Raw genomic sequence first — 22,393 nt, 5'->3', positions numbered from 1 at the left:
AAGTGCTGGGATTACAGGAGTGAGCCACTATGCCCAGCAAATGTCAAATCTTTTATAAAAGTACAAATTGCAATGCTGACCCATAAATTGGCAGGAACAACTATTGGGCTTCAAAGAAGTTGAAACTTTATTACCAGTGTTTCTTTTCAAAGTGTATGCATAACTGGTAGGTGGGATTAAAATGTGAATAATGATTTACTAAACTCAGTCAATAATACCCTTCTTCTAATTAAACCTATGTAACTTCATGAAGTGTCTTTTTCAGCTATGAAAGCCACTTAATCCAGACAGGGGAAAAGTAATAAACATTGTAAAAACTGAACATAAAACCAAATATTTGAATGGCTGCATCACCAATAATAACCAAATTTTAAAATAATAATGATGTATATTGAAACAAAAAAAGTTTATTTAGCTCAAAGACATTTCTTAAACCATACATTTTAAGAGTGTAATTTTCAATGATATTTATTAAATTTGATTACTCCTGGTCTAAAGAATCATGATTCCAGCACCTCACTGAAGTTATTAGCTTGCAACCTCCTTAGGTATACTTATGAGGTGTCTGTAATGCTAAACAGGCTGCTTCTGCTAATTTATATTCAGTACCTGGCAGTTGTATATGGTGGAGTGAAGAATGCAAAGGAAGTAGGATGGCACTGCACTATATTTTTCCGTTTCTAGCACTCAAATGTTCTAATGGCCTCTGCCAAGTCAAAAAATGAGGCCTCACAATTGAAGGCACAGAGTCTTATATGTTAACGTTATGCCTACTGACAGAAGGGTGCTTATAGTTTGCGTTTTTTAATTTTCTGTCTTGATAACATATATAACTGGATATGTATGTATATTACATGGTTTCTTCCTTTTTTTATACTTTAAGTTCTAGGGTACATGTGCACAACGTGCAGGTTTGTTACATATGTATACATGTGCCATGTTGGTGTGCTGCACCCATTAACTCATCATTTACATTAGGAATATCTCCTAATGCTATCCCGTCCCCCTCCCCTCACCCCATGACAGGGCCCAGTGTATGATGTTCCCCACCCTGTGTCCAAGTGTTCTCATTGTTCAGTTCCCACCTATGAGTGAGAACATGCGGTGTTTGGTTTTCTGTCTTTGCGATACTTTGCTGAGAATGATGGTTTCCAGCTTCATCCATGTCCTTACAATGGACATGAACTCACCCTTTTTATGGCTGCATAGTATTCCATGGTGTATATGTGCCACATTTTCTTAATCCAGTCTATCACTGATGGACATTTGTGTTGGTTCCAAGTCTTTGCTATTGTGAATTGTGCCACAATAAACATACGTGTGCATGTGTCTTTATAGCAACATGATTTATAATTCTTTGGGTTTATACCCAGTAATGGGATGGCTGGGTCAAATGGTATTTCTAGTTCTAGATCCTTGAGGAATCACCAAACTGTCTTCCGCAATGGTTGAACTAGTTTACAGTCCCGCAAACAGTGTAAAAGTGTTCCTATTTCTCCATATCCTCTCCAGCACCTGTTGTTTCCTGAATTTTAATGATCACCATTCTAACTGGTGTGAGATGGTATCTCATTGTGGTTTTGATTTGCATTTCTCTGATGGCCAGTGATGGTGAGCATTTTTTCACGTGTCTTTTGGCTGCATAAATGTCTTCTTTTGAGAAGTGTCTGTTCATATCCTTTACCCACTTTTTGATGGGGTTGTTTGATTTTTTTTTTTGTAAATTTGTTGAAGTTCCTTGTAGATTCTGGATATTAGCCCTTTATCAGATGGGTAGATTGTAAAAATTTTTTCCCATTCTGTAGGTTGCCTGTTCACTCTGATGGTAGTTTCTTTTGCTGTGCAGAAGCTCTTGAGTTTAATTAGATCCCATTTGTCAATTTTGGCTTTTGTTGCCATTGCTTTTGGTGTTTTATTCATGAAGTCCTTGTCCGTGCCTATGTCCTGAATGGTATTGCCTAGTTGAAAGTAAAGCACTCCTCAGCAAATGTAAAAGAACAGAAATTATAACAAACTGTCTCTCAGACCACAGTGCAATCAAACTAGAACTCAGGATTAAGAAACTCACTCAAAACCGCTCAACTACATGGAAACTGAACAACCTCCTCCTGAATGACTACTGGGTATATAAGGAAATGAAGGCAGAAATAAAGATGTTCTTTGAAACCAATGAGAACAAAGACACAACATACCAGAATCTCTGGGACACATTTAAAGCAGTGTGTAGAGGGAAATTTATAGCACTAAATGCCCACGAGAGAGCAGGAAAGATCTAAAATTGACACCCTAACATCACAATTAAAAGAACTAGAGAAGCAAGAGCAAACACATTCAAAAGCTAGCAGAAGGCAAGAAATAACTAAGATCAGAGCAGAACTGAAGGAGACAGAGACACAAAAAACCCTTCAAAGTATCAATGAGTCCAGGAGCTGGTTTTTTGAAAAGATCAACAAAATTGACAGACCACTAGCAAGACTAATAAGAAAAGAGAGAAGATTCAAATAGACGCAATAAAAAATGATAAAGGGGATATTACCACCAATCCCACAGAAATACAAACTACCATCAGAGAATACTGTAAACACCTCTACGCAAATAAACTAGAAAGTCTAGAAGAAATGGATAAATACCTGGACACATACGCCCTCCCAAGACTAAACCAGGAAGAAGTTGAATCTCTGAAACAGACTCTGAAATTGAGGCAATAATTAATAGCCTACCAACCAAAAAAAGCCCAGGACCAGACGGATTCACAGCCGAATTCTACCAGAGGTACAAAGAGGAGCTGGTACCATTCCTTCTGAAACTATTTCAATCAATAGAAAAAGAGGGAATCCCCACTAACTCATTTTATGAGGCCAGCATCATCCTAATACTAAAGCCTGGCAGGGACACAACAAAAAAAAAAGAGAATTTTAGAACAGTATCCCTGATGAACATCAATGCAAAAATTCTCAATAAAATACTGGCAAATCGAATCCAGCAGCCCATCAAAAAGCTTATCCACCATGATCAAGTGGGCTTCATCCCTGGGAAGCAAGGCTGGTTCAACATATGCAAATCAATAAACGTAATCCAGCATATAAACAGAACCAAAGACAAAAACCACATGATTATCTCAATAGATGCAGAAAAGGCCTTTGACAAAATTCAACAACGCTTCATGCTAAAAACTCTCAATAAACTAGGTACTGATGGGACTTATCTCAAAATAATAAGAGCTATTTATGGCAAACCCACAGCCAATATCATACTGAATGGGAAAAAGCTGGAAGCATTCCCTTTGAAAACTGGGCACAAGACAGGGATGCCCTCTCTCACCATTCCTATTCAACATAGTGTTGGAAGTTCTGGCCAGGGCAATCAGGCAGGAGAAAGAAATAAAGGGTATTCAATTAGGAAAAGAGGAAGTCAAATTGTCCCTGTTTGCAGATGACATGATTGTATATTTAGAAAACCCCATCATGTAAGCCCCAAATCTCCTTAAGCTGATAAGCAACTTCAGCAAAGTCTCAGGATACAAAATCAATGTGCAAAAATCACAAACATTCCTATACACCAATAACAGACAAACAGAGAGCCAAATCATGAGTGAACTCCCATTCACAATTGCTTTAAAGAGAATAAAATACCTAGGAATCCAACTTACAAGGGATGTGAAGGACCTCTTCAAGGAGAACTACAAACCACTGCTCAACGAAATGAAAGAGGACACAAACAAATGGAAGAACATTCCATGCTCATGAATAGGAAGAATCAATATTGTGAAAATGGCCACACTGCCCAAGTTAATTTATAGATTCAATGCCATCCCCATCAAGCTACCAATGACTTTCTTCACAGAATTGGAAAAAACTACTTTAAAGTTCATATGGAACCAAAAAAGAGCCCGCATTGCCAAGACAATCCTAAGCCAAGAGAACAAAACTGGAGGCGTCATGCTACCTGACTTCAAACTATACTACAAGGCTACAGTAACCAAAACAGCATGGTAGTGGTACCAAAACAGAGATATAGACCAATGGAACAGAACAGAGCCCTCAGAAATAATACCACACATCTGCAACCATCCAATCTTTGACAAACCTGACAAAAACAAGAAATGGGGAAAGGATTGCCTGTTTAATAAATGGTGCTGGGAAAACTGGCTAGCCATATGTAGAAAGCTGAAGCTGGATCCCTTCCTTACACCTTATACAAAAATTAATTCAAGATGGATTAAAGACATAAATGTTAGACCTAAAACCATAAAAAGCCTAGAAGAAAACATGGTTTCTTTCTTAATGGTTTTCAAACAATTTTTTAAATTTTGAAAAAAATGTATTCATATACAATGTTTAGAAATAATATAGAGATCCAGTATACACTTTACCCAGTTTTCCACAGTTAAAAAATAGCTATATATTTGGGAGCTCGAGGCGGGTGGATCACGAGGTCAGGAGATTGAGACTATCCTGGCTAACACGGTGAAACCCCGTCTCTACTAAAAACACAAAAAATTAGCCGGGCATGGTGGCAGGCGCCTGTAGTCCCAGCTACTTGGGAGGCTGAGGCAGGAGAATGGTGTGAACCCAGGAGGCGGAGCTTGCAGTGAGCCAAGATCGCGCCACCGCACTCCAGCCTGGGTAACAGAGCGAGACTCCATCTCAAAAAAACAAAACAAAACAAAACAAAAAGAAGCTATATTAAAATATCACCATCAGAATACTGGCATTGATAAAGTTAAGATGTAGAACATTTCCATCACTACAGTGATACTATGGCCTTTTATAGATAAACCCACTTCCCTCTCACTCCCACTCCCCTCCTTAACCCCTGTAACCAATAATTTGTTCTCTAGTTCTATAAATTTGTCATTTCCAGAATGTTATATTAATGGAATCATACTGTGTGTAACCTTCTGATATTGGCATTTTTTAAATCAACATAGTTCCGTTGAGATTCATCTTAGTGGTAGCATGCATTGACCATGTGCTCCTTTTTGACTGCTGAGCAGTAGACAATATATGGATAAAGCAAAATTTATTTAATTATTCATCCATTGAAGGATACCAAGGTTGTTTCTAGATTTTGGCTATTACAAATAGAGCTGCTATAAACATCCATGTGTGGGATTTTGTATGAAGATATGTTATAATTTATTTAAGACAGATCAAGCTATAGACTGGGAGGAAATGTATGAAAACTGTATCCTCAACAACATAGTAGAGTCTGACTATATAAGAACTCTTGAAACTCCTCTTTAATTAAATGTCTGTTTTTGTCATTTACCCATTTTCTAATTGATTTTTTTTTTTTTTTGAGGGTGTCTTGCTTTGTTGCCAGAGCTGGAGTGCAGTGGCTCGACCTTGGCTCACTGCAACCTCTGCCTCCCGGGCTCAAGCAATTTTCCTGCCTCAGCCTCCCGAGTAACTGGGATTACAGGCGCCCGCCACTACACCTGGCTAATGTTGTATTTTTAGTAGAGATGGGGTTTCACCATGTTGGCCAGGCTGGTCTCGAACTCCTGACCTCAGGCGATCTGCTCGCTTCAGCCTCCCAAAGTGCTGGGATTACAGGCTTGATGTTTTGAGAGTTTTAAGAGTACTTATATATTCAAGACATGAGTCCCTTGTTCAGTATGCAGTTTTCATACATTTTCTCCCAGGCCATAGCTTGTGCTTTAGTGTCCTTAACAGGGTTTTTCACAGAGAGAAAACTTATAATTTTGATGAAGTTCAATCTATCAGTTTTTCCTTTTAAGGATGACTCTTTTGTTTGTAAGTCTACGGACTCTTTGCCTAGCACAAAGATTGCCTATATCCCAAAGATTTTAATCTGTGCTTTTTTTTAAAAGAGATTTATGATTTTATGTTTTAAATCTGTGTGCAATCTATTCCTAGCTAGAGGAATCAGACAAGAGAAAGAAATAAAGGGCATCCAAATCGGAAAGGAGGAAGTCAAATTTGTTTGCAGATGATATGATCTTATATTTGGCCTCCAACAAAAATCTATTAGAACTGATATATAAAAATTACCCTGAATTGTCCACTGTTGGCATATAGAAATGCTCCTGATTTTTGTATGTCGATCTTGTATCCTGCAACTTTACTGAATTTGTTTAAGAAGTGAGGTTTGGGTTAAGGTTCATTTTTTTTTTTTTTTTTTTTTTTGCCGATAGATGTTCAGTTTCTCCAGCTGTTTATTGAAATTGCCTTTGTACCTTTGTCAAAAGTCAGCTAGGTGCATTACTGTGTGTCTACTTCTGGGTTATTTATTCAATTTTTGGATGTATCTATCTGCTAATATCACACTGTCTTGATTATTGTGGCTATGTAGTAGGACTTAATGTGGCATAGAGTGATTTCACCTTATTCAAGATTGCTTTAGCTATTCTAGGGCCTGTGCCTTTCGATATCAATTTTAGAACAAGCTCCAAAAATACCCTGCTGAGATTTTGGTAGGAATTGCTCCAAAACTATAAATCAGTCAGGAATGTTGACATATTTAATATGTTGTGTCTTCCAATGCATAAACATGGCATGTATTTAGGCCTTAATTGATTTCATTCATTATTATTTTGTACTTTTTGCCATACAGATCCTGTACATATTTTGGTAAATTTACATGTAATTATTTCATTTTATTTATGTGATTTAAATGGTATTTTGTTTTTAATGTCATTCTCTATTTGTTCATTGTCGGTATATAGAAATGAAGCTGATTTATGCGCATTCAGTTTGCATCCTACGAACTTATCGAACTCACTTATTAGTTCTAAAAATTTTGTTTTTCTTTTTCAGATTTCTTGGGATTTTCTACATAGGCAATCATTACATCTGCAAGTAGAGACAGTTTCATGTCTTTCTTTCCTATCCATACAGCTTTTATTTCTTTTTCTTGCCATATTATACAGGGTAAAAATTCCAGTTACAGTTGGGTAAAAGTGGTGAAAGCAAAAAAACCTTGTCTTGTTTCTGATCTTAGACATAAGGAATATAATTCCTCACCTTTAAATATGATATTTGATGTAAATTTTTGTACATGTTCTTTACAAAGTTGATGACGTTCTCCTTTGTTCCCAGTTTGCTGAAAGTTCTAAATTACAAATGGGGGTTGGATTTTGTCAAATGCTATTCCTGTGTCAGTTGATATGATCATATTATTTACAAAATATTGTTGAGATGGTAGTTTACACTGTTTGATTTTCTAACGTTGAACCAGACTTGCATACATGGAATAAATCCAAATTGGTCATGCTGTATAATTCCTTTTATAGCTTGCTGGATTCAGTTTGCTAATATTTTCTTGAGAATTACTAGCTACATAAAATTCATTGGAAAATATTCCCTCCGTATGGACTGAATTGTGTCTCTCTACGATTCATTATGTTAAAGCCCTAATACCCAATGTGACTGTATTTGGAGAAGGAACCCTTAAGAAAGTAAATAAAGTTAAATGAGGTCATTAGGATGAACTCCTAATATGACAGTATTGGTGGCTGTATAAGAAGACGAAGAGATGCCTCTCTCTCTCTCTCAGCCCTCAAACAGAAAAGAGGTCATGTGAGCATGCTGTGAAAAGGCAGCTATATACAAGCCAAGAAAAGGGACCTCAGAATTAAACCTACCTTTCTGGCACCTTCTAGCCTCCAGAAATATGAGACAATTATGTTGTTTAGGCCACCCCGTCTATGTTCTTTTGTTACGGCAGCCTGAACAGACTAAGACGTCTCCTTTTATATTTTTCTGGGAGAGGTTGTGTAAATTTGGTGTTAAGTCTTCTCTAAAAGTTTGGTAGATTTCTCCAAAGTATTTGTGTATGGAAGTGACTTTTTATGGGGAGACTTTAAAGTATTAATTCAATTTCTTTAATAGTAATAGTGCTATCTACATTTTCTACTTAAAATTCAATAAGTTGTAGTAGTTTGTACTTTTTGAGGAATTTGGTCCATTTTTTTTCTAACTTACATTAATGTAGGTAAAAGTTGCTCCTAATATTCCCTTATTATCCCTTCATGTCTGCAGGGCCTATAGTGATGCCTTCTATTTCATTCCTGATGCCAGTAATTTGTGTTTTCTTTCTTCCATTCTGTCAGTCTTACTAGGTGGCTATTAATATTATTTTTTTGAAGAATCAACTCTTAGGTTCATTGATTATCCCCATTGTTTTTTGTTTTCAATTAAATTCATTTCTGCTTATATCTTTATTAATTCCCTCCTCCTGCTTGTCTTGGATGTATTTTGCTCTTATCTGCTTTAGTTTCTTGAAATGAGAACTTATATTTCGTGAGACCTTTGTTTCTACGTAAGCATTTAATGTTACAAATTTCCTTTTCAGCACTGTGTGGTATATATTTTCATATATTGTACTTTTACTTTCACTGAATTCTATACATTATTTCATTTCCATCGAGACTTTCCTCTTTGACCCATGGATTATTTAGAAGCATGTTGTTTAGTCCTTAGAGATTTATTGTTTTTCTATTTGATTTCATTATGAGCAAAGAACTTACACTGTGGTTTCAATACTTAAAATTTGTTAAGGTTGTTTTAAGGCTTAGAATATGGTCTATCTTTGTGAATGTTCCATGCGTGCTTAAAAAAATAATGCGTGTTCTGCTATTGTTGAGTAGAGTGTATTATATATGTCAACTAGATCCAGTTGATTGGATTATTAAGTTCTTCTGTATGCATGCTTATTTTCTGGTTAGTAGTTCTATCAGTTACTGAGAGTAGGATCTTGATTTGTCTATTTCTCCTTTTAATTCTACTCATTTTTATTTCATTTATTCAGAAATCTCTTCAGTTTGGAACATAAACATTTAGGATTGTTATGTCTTCCTTAAGGATTGATTCTTCTAAAATTACGTAATGAACCTCTTTGACTCTAGTAATTTTCTTCACTTTGAAGTCCATTTTATCTGATATTTCTATAGCCTTTCCTGCTTTCTGTGATTAATGCATGCATCACATGTTTTTCTATCCTTTTACTTTTAGCCTATCAATGTCATATTTTTGGAGGTTACTTATTGACAGCATATTTTTGGATTATGTTTGCTTTTTAATCTACTCTGCCAATTTCTGTCTTTTGATTAGCATACTTAGACAATTTATACTTATGGTAAGTTTTGATATGTTTGGGCTTAAGTCTGCCACTAATTTGTTTTCTGTTTTCTCTTTCTTTTTTCTCTATCTCTTCTTTCTCACCTTCCTGTGGGTTATTTGAAATCCCCCTTTTTCTTGGGTTCTATCTTCATTTTTACAGCATTTTTGAGTATATCAGTTTGTATTTTTGTAATTGCTCTAGGTAACAATATATACACATGTAATTTATCATAGTATACTGTTATCAGTGTTTTAGCACTTTGAATGAGGTGTATAGACCTTACTTTCTATAAAGTCCTTTTATTTCCCATACTTTAAAATATCATTTTCTTAAATATTCCTTCTACATACATTGAGTGCTATATCAGATAGTGTCATAAGTTTTCCTTCAATCATCAAATATGATTTAAGAAACTCATGAGAAGTAGAAAAGCCTATTATGTTTAATTATGTTTTTACCCATTTAATATTCTTCTTTTCCTTTTAAAATTCCAAAAGTTTTCTTTTATGAATACCTTTCTGCTTAGACAACTTCCTTTAGCCATTTTTCAAGGGTTGTGTATTTTTTTTAGCAACAAATTCTTTGTTTTCCTTCATCTGAGAATGTCTTTATTTCACCCCATTCCTGAATAATTTTGCTACATGTGGAATGTGTGGTTGGCATGTTTTATTTCAGCACTTCCTTCTGGCCTTGTGGTTTCAGATAAGAAATCTGGCGTCATTTGATCTGGTTTTGCCCTGTAGTTAATGTGCCATTTGTCTGTTTTATTTTATGATTTTTTTTCAGAGATTTAATTATACTGTGTCTTGGTGTGGATTTATTTGGGCTTATACTATACGTGTTCACTTAGTTTCTTGAATCTGTAGGTGTATGTATTTCATTATTTCTTCGGAGCAAGACTTAGCCCTACTTCCCACCTCCTTATTCAGTCCTTTTTCCTGCTGAGTGTGTGTAGAGGTTCAGTTACCGCTGACACCAGGAGTCAAGGATGGTGGAGAACTGACTAGCTCTGAATCTCACTGCTTTATTCAGACTCATTGATACTAAATGTGAATGGAAGCTCAGCTTGTCACTGAGCCTTACTGAAATTGGCGAAGAGGAGGGGTGTGAAGCATAGTGGTGATGAGCCACTTCTCAAACCTTCTCCTTGCTGACCAGATGTGAGTGGAGGCTGAGTTTACTACTGGACCACACTGACACTACCCCTGCAAGGAGTATAACACCTACTTCTGCCATGGAGAGAATGGAAGACCAGCTCCCTACTTGGCCACACACTGAAACAGTCTGTGGTAGAGTGAGGTAGGGTAGTTTTTCTGTTGATGTTTAGCTGCAGTAGGATGGGTATTGCCAAAAAAAAAAAAAAATGCTTTTCTGCAATTAGGCCTCTGTTTTCCAGATCCTTTGCCTATGGACAACAGGCTATTGTTGGAGCTTTTATTATCTTTGCCTATTCATGGTTCTGGGTTAGAGGCTCCTGCAACTTTCTGGCCAATATATAAGGGACACAATAAAGACACCCAGGGAACTCACTACCCCGAATTTCCTCAAATTCTGTGGTCCTTTGTTCATCCAGCTTACTTTCAACTTTCAGAGACTTCTTAAAGTTGTGCTATGTCCAGAATTTTTTTAGTTTGAAGAGGGAGGACCTTGAAAGAATGGGTTTCCTCTGTCTTGGCCAGAACTGGAAATCTCTTTTCTTCTGTTTCCATGTTTTAGACATTTATAATATCCACCCTCCACCACTACAAACAGAAGAGCACTGCATTATGACTTGGGGACAGTGTTAAGTTTCTAAGGGGTTGCCACTCTACTATCTGTGGTACCTCATCCCCCAGAGCATAGAAATCCCTCTCCTTTTGTAAGCCTTGGGTAATGGATATTATCGTGTTTCATGAAAAATAAGAGGAATATATAGCACATTTCTTTACTTTCCTAAGTCGAATGGCATTTGAGTTCAAGCTACACACACCTGGCTGGTAGAAAGGCCAATATCAGTAAAATTTCAAAAGTTCCTTCCTTTCTCTATGGGATCCTATTAGACTTGTGATGCTTACTTGGTCCCAGGAAAAATAAGTTGATTGTGGTCCTTAGTTCTTCTTGTTTGTTATGGATACCCTTACTGTTCATCTGCTGCAAGATGACATCAAGATGACCTACACTGGTCCTTCCTGCTCCTGTGGAGCAGTTCTTTTCAGCAGGACTTGACACTAATCACAAAATGAATCTCCAAACCCCTGACAGCTGGCTTAGTGTTTTTACTCCTAGTACCCAACTTCAACAGATGTTCCATAGTCATATCCCATCATCTGTGCTGCAAGGAAGTGAGGCTTATCAATCACTAGCAGAATCTTTTACTCAATCCCTGGAATTTCTCCAATCTCTGGGAAGTGAATAAGAACATGGAATATGGAATCAAGCTACTTGGGATGACTTAATAATTCATTTACTTTGGACAAAATCGTAACCTCTCCAAGCCTCAATGTCCTCATATGGGGCTAATAATATTAGTGGTTACCACTATTATAAGGTTGGATTAAATGAGACAATATTTGTTTTTGTGTTACCAGTAGAGGGTCTTGACTGCAACTTGCCCGGGCTCTTGGCATTCTGAACAAATAATTGGACAAAACACATAGCAAAGCAAGGAAAGAATGAAGCAATGAAAGAACGAAAGCAGGGATTTATTGAAGATGAAAGTACACTCTACAGTGTGGGAGCGGGCCCCAGCAGCGACTCAAGGGCCCCGGATACAGAATCTCCTCGTGTCCAAATATGCTCTGGAGGTTTCCCAATGGCTACTTGGCACTCACCTCATGTAAATGGAGGGATGACCCACAATCAGTCTGATTAGTTGCAGAAAGTAACCAATCAGAGGCTGAAGTGAAGTTACATCGATACACTCCTATGCAAACATCTGACTGGTTGCAAAAAGCAACCAATCAGAGGTACTTTTAATTTCCCATCTGAGGACGCAGAAAAAGTGGGGGTATGTAAAGGGAGTAGCCTCTGGTCCTTTTGTTATTTAGGCGTGGAAAGTTAGGGTTTCTTTTCGGTTTAATTCCAGGAAGTCAGCGTGAAATGGCCTTAGGTTCCCTGCCTCCAGACCCTATTCTCCTGCCTCACTTGCAGCAATGCCTGTTAATATAACAATATAGTAAAGGTGTAAGGCAATAGTAAAGAATAGTTAAGTTCTACATGCATAATAGGTACAATTTTCCTCCCTGGGCCACTCTTTGCTCTGACATCTACATCATCATAATCTTTTAAATTCCCAATTCTTGCACAATATTCACCTGGATAAGGCCCATTTTCAGGGTAACCCTGAAGTACATGAAGATATTTATCTCCTCCTACCTGCAACACATCCTGTTCCCACCTGAGTGAGAGGAGTGTAGACCAGTGTTTCTCAAATAATTGTCCACTGATCATTTGCATCAAATCTTTAGGGATAGAATCAAAGGATATGCACATCTATTAAGCTGCTCCTGAGATGTTAATGTACACTAAAATTCACGAAACAATCCTTTGCACTATCTGTGCCTTTTCACATATGGTTGCCTCTTTCTAAAATGTCCATTCATCCCATTTGTGTCCACGTGTGGAAACAAAATGCAGCTTCCTCTATGTACCTCTCCCTAATTTCATGTTCAGTACTACCACCAGCAGATGCAGCCTTTCTATTGCTATAGGATGAATGATATGGGGAGGAATCAAAAGTGAGGTGCAAGGGAGTGTTGGGGTGCACTGGAAGGCAGCTGCTGGATTGGAGTGGTGAGAAGGACCTATGGCTTTTACTTGGAATTTGTGCACTTGAGGCGAAGTTGCAAAAAGGGATGGGGGAAGGGGACAGAAAACCAGAAAAATAAAGAGGGGGTTGGGGAGAAGCAGCAACAAAATAACTCTTATGGTTTTCCCTGATCAGGAAGTAAATTAATCACCGCAGGTGTCAGCACCCCACGCCCTCAGGCCGGCCTGCCCACTCGCCTGCTCTTCCCACTGCCTCAGCCCCTCCCGCTCGGCTTTCCTCGTGGATCTGTCCACACACTGACTTTGTTTTCACTGCCCTCTCTCCCCAATGTATCACTGTGTAACTGAAATCACTGGGTAACTGAGTACGCCCCGTTTGCGCCTGCCACCTGACTGGCTGCTCTGAAGCAGCAGAACTGGATAAGAACTTTATGAACTCTGAGAAGTTATTCATGCACAGAACCTCTAAACTTGCATCATTGTATCCACGTTGTTGCCTTCTTCTGGAACGTTATGTTCTCTGCACGTGAAAATCCTCTGCCTCTAGACCCTGTCCCAAGGTCCCAGGGACTCTGCTTGGGCGCCTCTGGGACTGACAACAGAGATATTAACTTTGCCTCTCAGGAGTGGGGAAGAGGTCCCCCTCTCAGGATCCTTCCACTCCCTCTCCTCAGGGCTCTGAGGCTCAAAGGAAGCAAACACCTCCAAAAAGCCCCTCAGGATTCCTCCCCCATTAGTACAGCCTACCATTTTCTCAAGGCTGCACCAAACCAAGTGTTCGCTGATATCACCATGGGCCAAATGTGGGTCCCAGGGATTTGCATTTGGATTGTACTCCTCAAGGGACTGTGGCAGTAGCTCAGAGACCTCAATTTGAGGAGGGGAAAATATTTGTTTGAAACTGTTTAAGACATCAACTGAGGGGCTGAAACTTGAGGGGTTGCAGGTCTGACATATGGGTAAAGGTCTCCCTGCGCTGCCGAATCCCCCATCCCTTGCCAAGTTTAATGTCTAATCTTAGCGAAGGGTGTCCCAGGATTACACCAAGTGCACACTGGTTTCTCCAGACAGATAGTGGCCTGGGCTCCTTCTAGCCCCGTGCTTGACTATATCGTAGGTTTCAGATTTTATTGAAGTAGGGATTTTAAGAAGGGTAGTTAGCTGCTGTCCTGAGGGTAGCGAAATGCCGCGTGTCTGATACTTGGGATCCTGGCTTGCGGGCCCTCCTAGACTCTGCCCTTGCAGCTCCGCTACCCCCTCCCCTCCCTGTCCCTCCCAGCCTTCACCCCGCCCGGCCTCAGCTGCTCCTCAGGCACCACACGCGCTCACACCCGCCTGCCCGACCGCCTGCTCCTCCCACTGCCTCCGCCCCTCCCACTCGGCCCCCCGCGTCGATCTCGCCGCACACTGACTTTGCTCTCACTGCCGGCCAGACGCACTTCCCGCCTTCGCCTAGGTCTGCACCGCCACCGCCGCCCTCTCCCGCGCGTCCCTCACCCGGTCCGCCACTGCCGCGCCTCAGAATCCGAAGGCTCGGTTCCAGCGCAGCCATCCACGCCGCCGCCACGACCGACTCCGGAGCCACGCGCTGCAACCGCCACCAACGCCTTGCCGCCGCCGCTCGCCCGCCGCCCACCATGGCCCAGCAGCAAACAGGTAGCAGGAAACGGAAAGCGCCCGCGGTCGAGGCGGGCGCCGAGAGCTCGCCGTCGCAGGGCTTGGCGGCAGCGGACGGTGAGGGGCCGCTGCTACTCAAGAGGCAGAGGCGGCCGGCGACGTATCGCTCGATGGCGCACTGTCTGAAGGTTCGGGAGGTAGGCGGGTGGGGCCCCGCCAGGCTCCAGAGCTTCGATGGCGAGATGCGAGGCTACGCGGTACAGAGGCTGCCCGAGCTGCTGACGGAGCGCCAACTGGAGCTGGGCACCGTCAACAAGGTGTTCGCGTCACAGTGGCTGAACTCCAGGCAGGTGGTGTGCGGCACCAAGTGTAACACGCTTTTCGTGGTGGACGTGCAGTCAGGCTACGTCGCGCGCATTCCCCTCATGCGGGACAAGGAGGCCAGGCTGGCCCAGGACCAACAGGGCTGCGGCATCCATGCCATCGAGCTGAATCCCTCCAAGACGCTTCTGGCCACCGGCGGCGAAAACCCCAACAGCCTGGCCATCTACCAGCTGCCCTCCCTGGATCCCCTGTGCCTGGGCGACCGCCATGGCCACAAGGACTGGATCTTCGCCGTCGCCTGGCTGAGTGACACCGTAGCCGTGAGCGGCTCCCGCGACGGCACTGTGGCGCTGTGGCGGATAGACCCGGACAAGTTCGATGACATTGTTGCCTGGCATAGCGAGGTGGGTCTCCCCTTATATGCCCACATCCGTCCGAGGGATGTGGAGGCCATCCCCAGGGCCATCATCAACCCCAGTAACCGCAAGGTGCGGGCCCTGGCCTGCGGCGGCAAGAACCAGGAACTGGGAGCGGTGTCCTTGGACGGCTACTTCCACCTGTGGAAAGCCGGGAGCACACTATCCAGGCTGCTGTCCATCAGGCTGCCCTACTTCCGGGATAATGTGTGCCTGACCTACTGTGATGATATGTCTGTGTACGCCGTGGGCTCCCATTCCCACGTCTCTTTCCTGGATCTGCGCCAGGACCAGCAGAACATCCGGCCCCTGTGTTCTCGAGAGGGTGGCACAGGCGTGCGGTCGCTGAGCTTCTACCGCCACATCATCACTGTGGGCACCGGTCAGGGCTCCCTGCTCTTCTATGACGTCCGGGCCCAGAAATTCCTGGAGGAAAGAGCCTCCGCCACCCTGGAGTCCTCTTCGGGACCTGCAAGGAGGAAGCTCAGGCTTGCCTGTGGCAGAGGCTGGCTCAACCACAATGATTTCTGGGTGAATTACTTTGGTGGCATGGAAGTGTTTCCCAATGCGCTCTACACCCACTGCTACAACTGGCCTGAGATGAAGCTCTTTGTGGCTGGGGGGCCTCTCCCTGCAGGCCTCCATGGGAACTATGCAGGCCTCTGGAGCTAAGGATGACCGCCTTGTACTCCAGGTACACAGATTTACCTTTCAGTTCCGCCCGACTGTCCTTCATGCTGCATTTTTTTGCTTTTAACTCTGTGCGTCTTTTGTTTTCCAGGTGGAACCAGCCCAGCTTAATTTGTACTCCTCCAAGCAGAGAGAGTGAGTGGTCCTTTGGTCAACGAAAACTTGGCTTTAAGACTTTTTGACTCCTTTCCAACACCATCTTTTGGAATTTTCATACAAAGAAATTTGGTTAATCTTTAGTTGCATTCTCTCTTTGAGTGATTCATACATTCTGTTTCTTTAAGAAGATGCAGTCATGGTCTTTCAGTTATGTATATTTGTTTTCCTTGTTTTTCCTCGTTACCAATATTACAACAGCATTGTTTTCAGTTATTTTTCATTGCAGATACGAAGAGAAAATTTTCTAGTTAGCAAGGTGTTCCTACATCTTTTCTGGAGAGCTTACCATAGTTTTATAGCATTGTTCAATTGGAAAAGTACATTCCAAGTTCTAGATTACCTACGTTTGGAAACACTTAATTTACAAATTGTGATCTTAGTATATATAGTTTTTACGTTGTTGGTGCTAAAGTGCTTTTTTGAAGTTTATTCTCTTTCAAAATAAGTTATCATAGAATCTTGTGCTTGTATCAAACTCCTAATTGGTCGGAACACTTTAGGAGTGCAGGGGTTCTGCTTCATTGCATTTTCAGAATTAACCTGAAAGTTGAAACAACCATTTTTTTTTTATTTCAAAACTTATTTAAGTTGTTATCACCTGTCCTTAAATAGATAAAAGAATGTGTATTTTTTCACTTGTTGCCTTAGTACTATCAAGACTTGTGAATATATTTGAATGTATGTTGTTTGAAAAACTTGCACAGGGCATTGGAGCCATCATGAAAAGCAGGAAATGTAAACGTGGAATGTATGGCAGGCTGGGCAGAATGTATACTGATCCAGGGTATAGACTAGATATTTTTGCTGTTGCTGTTTTTATTATAAAATGTTATATTTGAGGATATTTAACATTTTCCAATTCTGCTTAAGAGGTAATTCACAATAAAAAAAACAAAGACCAAAAATAGCACATTCTGAAAAAAAGATTCTTAATAAGATTTTATTTTGTGAAGTTCAAAGATTCTTTCCTAAAGTATAATGTGTTGTTAAAAAGTAGTGGTGTTATAACTCTCAATGTAATAGTATGCAATATCAAGAACACAGGAAGTTCGTTTCAAGATAGGTGAGATTTAAAATAAATAGGATGAGGTTGAAGAAAAGTATATTGGAGCGCAGATAAATATAAATTGTGGACTGCTATGAAAACAGGTTGTACTTCTCCATATGTGAGACTACTGGAAGTGAGAAGCAATGTTTGTCATTTCTAAAACTGGCCAGGCTGTGCTGACCCAGGATTAGTAATTTGTTATGTCTGTTTTCCCTTAGATGTTTGGGCACTCAGATGCTATCTTGGTGCACACACACAACATTGCTGTTCAGTCACAAATCCGAACAAGTTAATATAATAAATTGTACTAAAAGTCATTTAAGAAATACCAAAAAGTAAGCTTTTGTTTCTAACTATTGTTATAAAGGCTAATATAATTGTTGTTATATAGCAGTAAGATATATTTGTGTGCATGCATGTGTCTCCAAGTCAGTTGTAAATGTCTTGAGAACAGAGAATACAATTGTCATCTTTATATTGCCTCATTTTTCCACTAATACTTAGCAAATAAAAGGCAATAAGTAAATATGTACTGGTTGAATGCCTCTGGAGACCTAGAGTTTAAAGTTTTAAGTCAATAAATAAATAAATATTTACTCTTAAATAATATAGAATCCTGTTGTGTTTTCCCCCCTTTTTTGGTAAACTTTGCCCTGATTTATTTCCAGGTCAGGCTATTGTGCTTATCCATTCATAAACTTACCCATATGTGATACTAGAAGAGGAAAGAACATGTATAAATCTTAGTTGACACTGGAAATTAATCTTTTCACCTGCAACCATTTAGGTTTGAAGATTTATTTAAAATATTTTGGGTTTTTTTTCAGAAATTAGTTTTGGAATATCCTTTGTAGTTTGTCTTTTAACTTTAAAAACATATTTGCTAAAAATTTCCTTAAGTGTTACCCAATAACTTCAAAGTATTCGCTGCCTATCTTCTTGTAGGCAATGGGGAATTTTTATAGTATTCTTGCAATTATTTTGGAAATAATGTGGAAAACATTTTTAGAGGAAATAACACTTTCTACCTGGGGTGGGATTTTAGAGAAGAAATAGAAGGCATGTCTGATTTCTTCTCTGTCTTGGTCCTTAATTTCATCACCGACTCACTCTTAACTTTTTCGTATTTTAGGCTATATCTTTTTAATGCCAAATCACATGGCTTAACATTTTAAAAACTAAATATTCTATGTGTATATTTCTATTTTGTAACCATCTAGTTATTTTGAAATATTTTCTAATTCTGACACAGTGATCTATAGAACTATGATTAATTATGTAACCTGTGACTGTGAAATAATTGAAAAAAAAAACGCCAGCCCTCCAGAAAGTGCATGAATACAACTCGCTTAAAGTACATAAGGAAGTGCAAATATTTATGTATAAATTACCTATCACTGATGCCTGAAAGGCCTCAGTTACTTATAGCTATGCATAAAAAGGTGAATTATTTTTTTTTAATTTTCTTTTTTTATTATTATCATACTTTGAGTTTTAGGGTACATGTGCACAATGTGCAGGTTAGTTACATATGTATACATGTGCCATGTTGGTGTGCTGCACCCATTAACTCGTCATTTAGCATTAGGTATATCTCCTAATAATATCCCTCCCCACTCCCCCCACCCCAAACAGTCCCCGGAGTGTGATGTTCCCCTTCCTGTGTCCATGTGTTCTCATTGTTCAATTCCCACCTATGAGTGAGAACATGCGGTGTTTGGTATTTTGTCCTTGCGATAGTTTGCTGAGAATGATGGTTTCCAGTTCCATCCATGTCCCTACAAAGGACATGAACTCATCATTTTTTATGGCTGCATAGTATTCCATGGTGTATATGTGCCACATTTTCTTAATCCAGTCTATCGTTGTTGGACATTTGGGTTGGTTCCAAGTCTTTGCTATTGTGAATAGTGCAGCAATAAACATACGTGTGCATGTGTCTTTATAGCAGCATGATTTATAATCCTTTGGGTATATACCCAGTAATGGGATGGCTGGGTCAGATGGTATTTCTAGTTCTAGATCCCTGAGGAATCGCCACACTGCCTTCCACAAGGGTTGAACTAGTTTACAGTCCCACCAACAGTGTAAAAGTGTTCCTATTTCTCCACATCCTCTCCAGCACCTGTTGTTTCCTGACTTTTTAATGATCGCCATAAAATGTGAATTATCCTTATCTCTAACTACCTATTCACATATTTCTCGCCAAGCATACTTCTGATCCAAAAGTTTATGTTCCTCTCCTTTACTCTTTGGAATGAGTTAATTTCTATTTTCTTTTAAAAAGGGGTGAAATAATTTACTTATCAAGGATATCTACTGGAATAAATTGAGGTGACTACTCTGGAAAAAATTCATTTGTTAAATACACTCTAGCATTAATGATAAACAAAATTGAATTTTCCAGAGTTTGATTTTTATCCACTTGTACTCAGTGTTGAACAATTTCTCAAAATTTTTTCATTAATTGCTAATTTAGATTGATTTTAGAAAGCAATTCACAAAGCCCTCTTGGATGTTTTACTGACAGCTTCCTAATTTCTGCAAGTATTATTAGGTAACCCAGCTACATTAAACATGTCACTATGTGAGCTGCTCAGGGATGCAGTTCAGTGAGAATGTCATGTACTAATATGAAAGAGAGGCTGCATAAGCCACAGGTGTTTGCTTTAAGATATGTTATTGTGAGATCTGCTCAAGAAAGGGTTGCCTAAAAGTATTTCACACCACCAGTCTGCTGCAGACCCAGAGACACCTAGCATTGGAATTTGGCATCAATGTAAGGGCAATGTGTTTGCAGGAGTTTGCCATAAAATGGTCAGACTGATCCTTAGGAAGGAGGGTTCTTTCGCTGATACATATTTAGTTTGCACAGGTATTGGTCTCTGTTCCATATGCCCTTTGCCTATTTTTCTATTAAACTCTCTGTGACTTCCAATACAGAATTAAGCACTTAACTTCTCCATGCTCACAGTGACAGTTTTGTTGTTTTCTTTATTATAGCATTTAGCAGATTGTGATGCAGTCAGCTATGTGAGTGTTTAGCTTCCCTGCCCCTCCACTTGAATATGAGCTCTGTCACCCCAAACCTAGCATAATAGGCTGCACATACATGGCACTTAGGTGTTCAGTACAATGACTAATACATCAATACTTTTTCATAAATTACTTTATCAGATTAGTTGACCAAAACATTAGGGAAGATGATAAAGATTAAGTTGATGAATGAAGAGTATCCTGAAACAGGCCCCATGGTAATGATCATGGTGATTCATGGCATGAAATAATGTGGGTAGAGCAGCAGAAACTTAAATTACGTTTTGCCCAGGAATGATATTGGACCTGGAGTACCAAGATGAAATGGTATAAGTATTATTTCAGAATCATAAATACCTGGATTTGATTCCCAATTCTATTATTTGTTTATGATAAGCCATGGATATGCTGTTTAACTTCTCTAAACCTGTCCTTACATTACTAATTGTTCTATCCCCAGCATCTAGCATACTGCCTGATGCATAAGGCATTCAATTGATATTATTTTCCCCTCTAGAGTCCTATCAATTCTGATAGAAGGCATATGTATTTTTTTATTTGATTATTATAAAAACAGTTTATGTGCCTTGCAGAAAGTCAGACACATAAAGTAAAATATTTTTAAAAACCACCACATTTCCAGCAGCTGAAGATTACTACTGTCAGCAAGTTAGTGTACATCTTTCATGACTTTTTTGTACATATATGTACCCATCTATGCAGTTGCTACTAAAATATGAATATTTTGTTAAGGTTGTTTTGCAACCTACTTTTTTTCAGTTAATGTCTCCATCTTTTCGTCACAATATTTATCTTACCTAACATTCAGGGTGTTTTAAATGTGTACAGACTGGGTCGGGCATGGTGGCTCACGCCTGTAATCCCAGCACTTTGGGAGGCCGAGGCGGGTGAATTACCTGAGGTCAGGAGTTCGAGACTAGCCTGGCCAACATGATGAAACCCCGTCTCTACTAAAAAAAATACAAAAAATTAGCTGGGCATGCTGGCGCACACCTGTAATCCCAGCTACTCAAGAGGCTGAGGCAGGAGGATCGCTTGAACTCGGGAGGCGAGGGTTGCAGCGAGCCAAGATGGCGCCATTGCACTCCAGCCTGGGCAACAAGGGCGAAACTCCGTCAAAACAAAACCGAACAACAAAAAAAGAGGGGGCTGGGCGCGGTGGCTCACGCCTTTAATCCCAGCACTTTGGGAGGCCGAGGCGGGCGGATCACGAGGTCATGAGATCGAGACCACCCTGGCTATCACGGTGAAACCCCGTCTCTACTAAAACTACAAAAAAAAAAAAAAAAAAAAAAAATTAGCCGGGCGTGGTGGCGGGCGCCTGTAGTCCCGGCTACTCGGGAGGCTGGGGCAGGAGAATGGCGTGAACCGGTGAGGTGGAGCTTGCAGTGAGCCGAGATCCTGCCACTGCACTCCAGCCGGGGCGACAGCGAGACTCCGTCTCAAAAAAAACAAAAAAAAACAAAAAAAAACAAAAAACCTGTGTACAGGCTCACTACTTAGAAAATTGTTGCCATCACCAGAAATCATTAGTGACACATCAGATATTTAACCAAATATAAGAGGGTATACTTACACCTTAAGAGTTATTTTAAACATTTATTGTGTAGCAGTACTCTCTGCCTAGCTATTTGCGTAATTCAGTGATTTTCAGACTTTAGAACACATTAGAGTCACTTGAACATATGTTGAAAGTAAGAGATGTTTCAACTCATACCTACTGTAACAGAATTTTCTTGTAAAAACATCATTTCATTTGAGTGTTTTCAGATTAATCCATTCAAAACCAAAACAAGACAGTAATAAAAACGTCATCTGCCTTAGAGGTTTATGGTGTAGTAGAAGAGAAAGATAGTTACTTCACTAATCATGACAAAAAAGTAAGTATAGTATTAAGGATATATACTAAAAATAATGAGAATATGGAGAAAATAGCAATCAATTCTGCCTGGGAAGGTTACGGAGGGCTCCCAAAAAAGGCAGTAGTTGATCTGGGTCTGGAAAGTAAAATAAGAATGAAGAAGAAGAGCCAATATTGACTTCAAAGGACCTTGTGAATGTCTGAATCGTATGGGCACATGCATATGTACAGGGCTGTTGCAATTTGGCCTTGTGGACTTTGAAGTGCCTGTGGGATTTCCTGATGGAAATGTCTGTTTTGCAGTTAGACATATGGATTTGGTCCTCATAAGAGAGGTTAGGGCTGGAAACACAAGTGTGAAGATTATCACTATAGAAATAGTATTTG

At 40.0% G+C, this 22,393-nt stretch overlaps 1 protein-coding gene across 1 annotated transcript; it reads left to right on the top strand.

The window, feature by feature from the left end:
* The first annotated feature begins 14,129 nt into the window (after positions 1-14,129).
* Positions 14,130-17,186, top strand: DCAF12L1 (DDB1 and CUL4 associated factor 12 like 1). Its single transcript, XM_016944319.2, has 2 exons — positions 14,130-15,885; positions 15,973-17,186. Exon 1 carries the CDS (start codon positions 14,472-14,474, stop codon positions 15,861-15,863), a length of 1,392 nt encoding a protein of 463 aa, XP_016799808.1. The 5' UTR covers positions 14,130-14,471; the 3' UTR covers positions 15,864-15,885; positions 15,973-17,186.
* The last annotated feature ends 5,207 nt before the right edge of the window (positions 17,187-22,393 follow it).

This window comes from Pan troglodytes, chromosome X (assembly GCF_028858775.2).
Source record: "Pan troglodytes isolate AG18354 chromosome X, NHGRI_mPanTro3-v2.0_pri, whole genome shotgun sequence".
Lineage (NCBI taxonomy): Eukaryota > Metazoa > Chordata > Mammalia > Primates > Hominidae > Pan > Pan troglodytes.
Note: the sequence above shows the minus strand (reverse complement) of the source record. Positions and strands in the feature narration are given on the sequence as shown.